The sequence below is a fragment of the Anolis carolinensis genome, chromosome 1 (genome assembly GCF_035594765.1).
Source record: "Anolis carolinensis isolate JA03-04 chromosome 1, rAnoCar3.1.pri, whole genome shotgun sequence".
Taxonomy (NCBI): Eukaryota; Metazoa; Chordata; class Lepidosauria; order Squamata; family Dactyloidae; genus Anolis; species Anolis carolinensis.
The window spans coordinates 356,804,137-356,810,834 of NC_085841.1; the positions used below are offsets into that span (position 1 = coordinate 356,804,137).

Genomic DNA, 6,698 nt, shown 5'->3' on the forward strand with positions numbered 1-6,698 from the left:
GAAATGTTATTATATTTGGGGGAGGGGGAAATCTGACAGGTCTTGAGGTTATTGCTCCAAAGCAGGCCTGGGCAAACTTGGGCCCTGCAGGTGTTTTGGACTTCAACTCCCACAATTCCTAACAGCCTACCGGCTGTTAGGAATTGTGGGAGTTGAAGTCCAAAACACCTGGAGGGCCCAAGTTTGCCCAGGCCTGCTCCAAAGCGTTACAGTATTATCTTCAAAGTATTTTCCAGGGCCAGATCTAATATTGGGTAAACTTTTATAAGCCACTTCAAAAAAAGAGATGCAAACTGTGAGGAGCGGCACGAAAGTTGAGGTCAAAGATAAGGGTGCTTTATGTCCTTATCTCTCCTTATATCAGTGTTTCCCAACCCTTTTTTGGCCTTGCCCTCATTAAGCACCTCTAAAATCCCCCTCTGTCCCATGACATATAATTCTTATTATTCAGAAAATGAACTCCAGAAGAAGACTAAAAGGCTGTTAACTTGGTCTCAACACACTTCCAAAGAACATGGCATCCATGAAAGAGAAAAATAAAGGAACAAATTGATTTGAGTAATTTGCATTGAATTCAAGATAGCAGATTCGGTTTTTCCCCCTCTCCACTGTCACCAACTGACTGCCGTTTTAATTTTTAAAATATGTATGTCACAATATATATTATTTATATACAGTTGGTCTCCGAATAACATACATCCAGCTTACAAATAGTTCAGAACAGAACTAAAGACAACAGTAAGTGAGAGAAGTCTTCAACTAGGAAGGGAAATTCACTCCTGAGAGAATTATTACCATGGAGAAAAGGTGTCTCCACTGAAGCTTTGTCGCCAATCCTTGTTTCCACAACAGACCATTTTTTCCCCGAAATCCATTTAGCACAGTGACAGAGAATGAGGTGAAATGGTCTGAAGAAGGGGCACAAACAACAAAGGAAACACCACAAGGATGTTCACGCCTCCCTATATTATCCAAAGTTTGTTTGTTTTTTTCATGTCAGGAGTGACTTGAGAAACTGCAAGTTGCTTTTGGTGTGAGAGAATTGGCCATCTGCAAGGACGTTGCGCTAGGGATGCCTGAATGGTTTTTTAAAAAATATTTTTACCATTCTTGTGGGAGGCTTCTCTCATGTCCCTGCATGCAGCAGGAGCTGACAGAGGGAGCTCATCCACGCTCTCCCCGGGTTGAATTTGAACCGGCAACCTTCAGGTCAGCAACCCAATCTTCAAGTCAGCAGTTTTGATGGCACAAGGGTTTAACCCACTGCGCCACTGGATACTTTGGATACTTAGGCGATGCCTCGCTGTCTGAATATGATGGCCTTCCAAGTTCTTGGAAGACGCCTGTGCGTGAGTTTTTTTTTCAATATGTGGAGATCAGTTCACAGCCGATCAACACACAGTCTTCACAGAGTGAGGGTCCCAACCAGTGGTGTGGTTAACACGACGACGGTGGCTTAGGATAACATACCGTGTTTCCCCGAAAATAAGGCAGTGTCTTATATTAATTTTTGCTCCCAAAGATGTGCTAGGTCTTATATTCAGGAGATGTTTTATTTTGCTCCCTCCTCCTCTGCCGAAGGAGCAAGTGGGGTGAAGGCGGCCTTCCTCGGCGGCAACGGCTCCCTCTTCCCAGGTCTTACTTTCGGGGGATGTCTTATATTTGGCAATTCACCAAAACCTCTACTAGGTCTTATTTTCAAGAGATGTCTTATTTTCAGGGAAACACGGTAGTTGATATAAGCCAATGATGGGCAAACTTTTGAGCTTGGTGTGTCAAAATTCACTAAAAAAACCTAGCATGACTTGGGTGGTGTGTCACTTTGAGAAAAAAAAACCCATAATTTTGCAATATGTATAGTTTAAATAATAAAAATGTATAATTGTAATATATAACTGTATTTAATAAATCAAAAACTATTTACTACCCATATTTCCATGTACAACGATCTATGGTACCTCTTGCGGTTTCCACACTGATTTCTCTCTATTCTAGTTTCAATGTAGTCATGAATAATGAATAATATAATAGTAATAATATGATAATATACTACAATAATAATACAATAATAATAGAATGATATAATAATAATCTATATATGTGTGTGTGTGTGTGTGTGTAATATGCATAATTCCCATGGAGTAAACAACAAAACCCCACGGGACCAAATCACACCAAATTTGGCCACAAAAGACATAGTCATCCAATCAATCTGCAGGCGCCAGCGTGTCAGCAAAATTCGCTAGGTGTGTCAGTGTTGACACACGTGTCATAGGTTGGCCATCACTGATATAAGCTAATGTAAGTTTTGGACAGCATAGGAAAGGGGTAACATCCTGTGGTGTTTGTTTTGCTGTCTGTGCTCTTGTTCAGGATGGCTGGCTGGAGTTACACTTAAAATGTACCTGTTCCAACTTATGTACAAATTCATCTTAAGAACAAACCTACAGAACCTACCTTCTGGCTACCAGTATTTTTAAAAAATCTAAAATCAGGACAGTAATAAAGAACAACATTAAGAAAACAAGGGAAGTCCAGACAAGAAACAATCAGGGCCAGCTAATCACATCCCACAAAGGATTGAAATGCTGGACCACTCTAACCACCACCATGTCAGACTACACAGAGAAGCCACTGAAATCCACAGGCATGTGGACAATTTCAACAGAAAGGAGGACACCATGAAAATGAATAAAATCCGTCAACCAGATTTTTTTTAAAAAAAAACTCTAAAATCAGGACAGTAAACAAGAAACAATCAGGTCCAGCTAACACCTCCCAACAAAGGATTCCCTCAGGAAGGAAGCAGATAGGCTTTGAATCTGCAAGGCCATTAAATGCTAATCAAGGTGAGCAATTGCAACATTCACACAAGACTCAAACAGGCAAGAGTCATTTTTCCTAACCCGGACTTTTGACAGATATATAAACCCCACTTGCCTAGTTTCCAACAGACCTCACAACCTCAGAGGATGCCTGTATAGATGTGGATGAAATGTCAGGAGAGAATGCTCCTGGAACATTGATGTTTTAAAACATTGATGTTTTAAAAGGTGCTTATAGGATGTTTTTAAGATGTTTTTTAAAGATATTTTAAAGATGTTTTTAAATTGATGATTTTAGCCTGTTCTTGTAAGCCGTCCCGAGCCCTAGGGGAGTGGTGGCATATAAGTTTGAATAATAAATAAATAAACATGACCATAAAGCCTGGAAAACTCACAGCAACACTGTGGTGTTTGTTTTTCTGTCTGTGCCCTTATTCAATATACAGTAGAGTCTCACTTATCCAACATAAATGGGCTGGCAGAACGTTGGATAAGCGAATATCTTGGATAATAAGGAGGGATTAAAGAAAAGCCTATTACACATCAAATTAGGTTATGATTTTACAAATTAAGCACCAAAACATCATGTTATACAACAAATTTGGCAGAAAAAGGAGTTCAATAGGCAGTAATGTTATGTTGTAATTACTGTATTTACGAATTTAGCACCAAAGTACCACGATATATTGAAAACATTGACTACAAAAATGCGTTGGATAATCTAGAACGTTGGATAAGCGAGTGTTGGATAAGTGAGACTCTACTGTATATACTGTTTATATAGATATATACAAACACACACATATATATTTGGCTGCAGTTACACTTAAAAATATACTTACCGTGTTTCTCCAAAAATAGACAGTGTCTTATATTATTTTTTACTCCCAAAGATGCACTAGGTCTTATTTTCAGGTGATGTCTTATTTTTCCATGAAGAAGAATTCACATTTATTGTTGAACAAAAAAATGAACATTTATTCTATACTGTACAGTAGTTGTCACCACAAACCAACATAACTAAACCAGACAAATTGTGACTCCGGTCAAGAATTTCTTGTTACTACCATTATTTCCATATACAACTGGTACCGTGTTTCCCCGAAAATAAGACAGTGTCTTATATTAATTTTTGCTCCCAAAGATGCTTTAGGTCTTATTTTCAGGGGATGTCTTATTTTTCTATGAAGAAGAATTCACATTTGTTGTTAAACAAAAAAAAATGAACATTTATTATATACTGTACAGTAGTTGTCATACCAAACCAGCATAACCAGACAAACTGTGAATCCTATCAAGAATTTCTTGTTACTACCAATATTTCCATGTACAACACTTATGGTACCTCCATTTACTGATCTTGCATGCTCTGGTGTTCTGTTTGGCGGGCATGCTTCCAAACAAAAACGTTGCTAGGTCTTACTTTCGGGGGAGGCCTTATATTTAGCAATTCAGCAAAACCTCTACGAGGTCTTATTTTCTGGGGATGTCTTATTTTCGGGGAAACAGGGTATGTACAAATTCAGCTTAAGAGCAAACCTACAGAACCTATCACGTGCATAGCTCGGGGATTACCTGTACTGACTATGAGGCCCCTAGAACCATACGAAAAGCAATATATATATATAACTCCCTGTTAATAACTCCTTTTTGAATGCCCCCACCTTAAAAATCAAATTGGGAACCAGGGCCTTAGATGCATTTGGAAAGGCTGTCCTGTGAGAAGCACTGAAGCAAAATATACCTTCCAGACCAATTAGCAAGAAAGCTGGATGAGATAAAGCAGGTATGGGCAAAGTTGGGCCCTTCCAGGTGTTTTGGACTCCAACTCCCACCATTCCTGACAGCCTCAGGCCCCTTCCTTTCCCCCCTCGGCCGCTTAAGCGGCCGAGGGGGGAAAGGAAAGGGCCTGAGGCTGTCAGGAATGGTGGGAGTTGGAGTCCAAAACACCTGGAGGGCCTAAGTTTGCCCATGCCTGTTCTAAGATTTCCTTCCATCTCTAGACACTCCACTCCTTTTGATGCAGCCTTGAGTCCCAGTGGGTTGTTTTTCAGAGCTGGATGCAGAGAAGGGCTGGGAAAGGAGGAGAAGCAGGTGAGGAGGGAAGGAATGAGGGATCTTTTGGGCCCAAAGAAAAGCCGCAGGGATGGAGGAAGGAAGGATGGATGCTCAAGGGCTGGGCAAAGCCTGGGAGTCTCCACAGCACCTTGGCAGAAAGACAATTGCAGGTGAAGCAGCAACGCATGCCAAAAGAAAGGCTTCTCACTCACTGTCAATGGCCATGGTGGCTCCAAGGGTCCCGACTCTTCCTTCTCCTCCTCCTGTTTTCTCCTTCCTTCCTTCCTTCCTTCTTTCTTTTTTCCTTCAACCCATTCCTTCCTTTGCAATGAGCCTCCACTCTCACTCCTTTCAAAGGGAAAAAGGAGAAGAAGAAGAAGGTGTTGGAGATAGATGAGAAGGTGGCGCCGGGAGAAGCAGAAGCAGAAGCATCAGCAGCAGAAAGAGCTTCGTCGGCGCGCGCTCCCGCCCGCAGGACGCGGCACTCGGGAGCGCGCTCGAGGCGGGGGGGGGGGGGGGGGGTCGAAATTTGGAGGGTCGGGGGCGCGCAGGCGCGTGCGCTTAGCATCAACAAAAAGCACTTATGGAAAAGCAGGCACGTGCTCCGTCCAAAGCCGGCTCACACCAAACACACATAAACAATGGGTTTTGTGTGTGTGTGTGTGTGTGTTTTCCCAGCTGTATGGCTTGCCATGTTCCAGAAGCATTCTCTCCTGACCTTTTGCCCACATCCATGTCAGGCATCCTCAGAAGTTGTGAGGTACTGTATCTGCAAACCCAAACACACGCTGGGTTTTTGTGTGTTTTCCGAGCTGTATGGCTTGCCATGTTCCAGAAGCATTCTCTCCTGACCTTTCGCCCACATCCATGTCAGGCATCCTCAGAAGTTGTGAGGTACTGTATCTGCAAACCCAAACACACACTGGGTTTTTGTGTGTTTTCCGAGCTGTATGGCTTGCCATGTCCCAGAAGCATTCTCTCCTGACCTTTCACCCACATCTATGTCAGGCATCCTCAGAGGTTGTGAGGTATCTGTGAACCTCACTTCCTCCAAAGTGAACTAAACCATCTAATCTGGGTTCTACCAGCCAATGGAGACTCCACCACAGACATCAGAAAAGCTACAAGGCCAAGAACATCACCAAGTATCTGGGCTGAGTGAGCATAGACTTCAGAAGTCTGGATGGTGGCACAGTGTGTTAAAGCGCTAAGCTGCCGAACATGCGGACCAAAAGGTCCCAGGTTCAAATCCCGGGAGCGGAATGAGCGCCCGCTGTTAGCCCCAGCTCCTGCCAACCTAGCAATTAGAAAACATGCAAATGTGAGTAGATCAATAGGTACCGCTCCGGCGGGAAGGTAACAGCGCTCCATGCAGTCATGCCAGCCACATGACCTTGGAGGTGTCTATGGACAACACTGGCTCTTAGGCTTAGAAATGGAGATGAGCACCAACCCCCAGAGTCGGTCACGACTGGACTTAACATTAGGGGAAACCTAACCTGTTGCAACATTTGTTACAAACTGAAGCTACAGCCAATTGACTGCATTTACATCCTGAGGAGTCCTATAGAACTACTCCAAGACTACAGAGACTTTGATTTGTTTTGACTCCAAGCCAGGTTTGAGCCAATTGATTTGTACACTGATATACAGTAGAGTCTCACTTATCCAACACTCGCTTATCCAACGTTCTGGATTATCCAACACATTTTTGTAGTCAATGTTTTCAATACATCGTGATATTTTGGTGCTAAATTCGTAAATACAGTAATTACTACATAGCATTACTGCGTATTGAACTACTTTTTCTGTCAA

At 42.5% G+C, this 6,698-nt stretch overlaps 1 protein-coding gene across 3 annotated transcripts in view; it reads right to left on the reverse strand.

Annotated features, from left to right (window-relative positions):
• syt16 (synaptotagmin 16) overlaps nt 1-5,371 on the reverse strand; it is a 141,669-nt gene extending 136,298 nt beyond the window's left edge. For 2 of the 3 annotated variants that reach the window (XM_062968585.1, XM_008121418.2), the window contains exon 1: nt 5,096-5,368. In XM_062968585.1, the coding sequence (XP_062824655.1) occupies nt 5,096-5,108 (13 nt within the window). In that variant the 5' untranslated portion in view covers nt 5,109-5,368. Of the gene's footprint in view, nt 1-5,095 lie in introns of all 3 variants that reach the window. The other variant, XM_062968584.1, reaches the window with a different exon arrangement.
• Between the last annotated feature and the right edge of the window lie 1,327 nt (nt 5,372-6,698).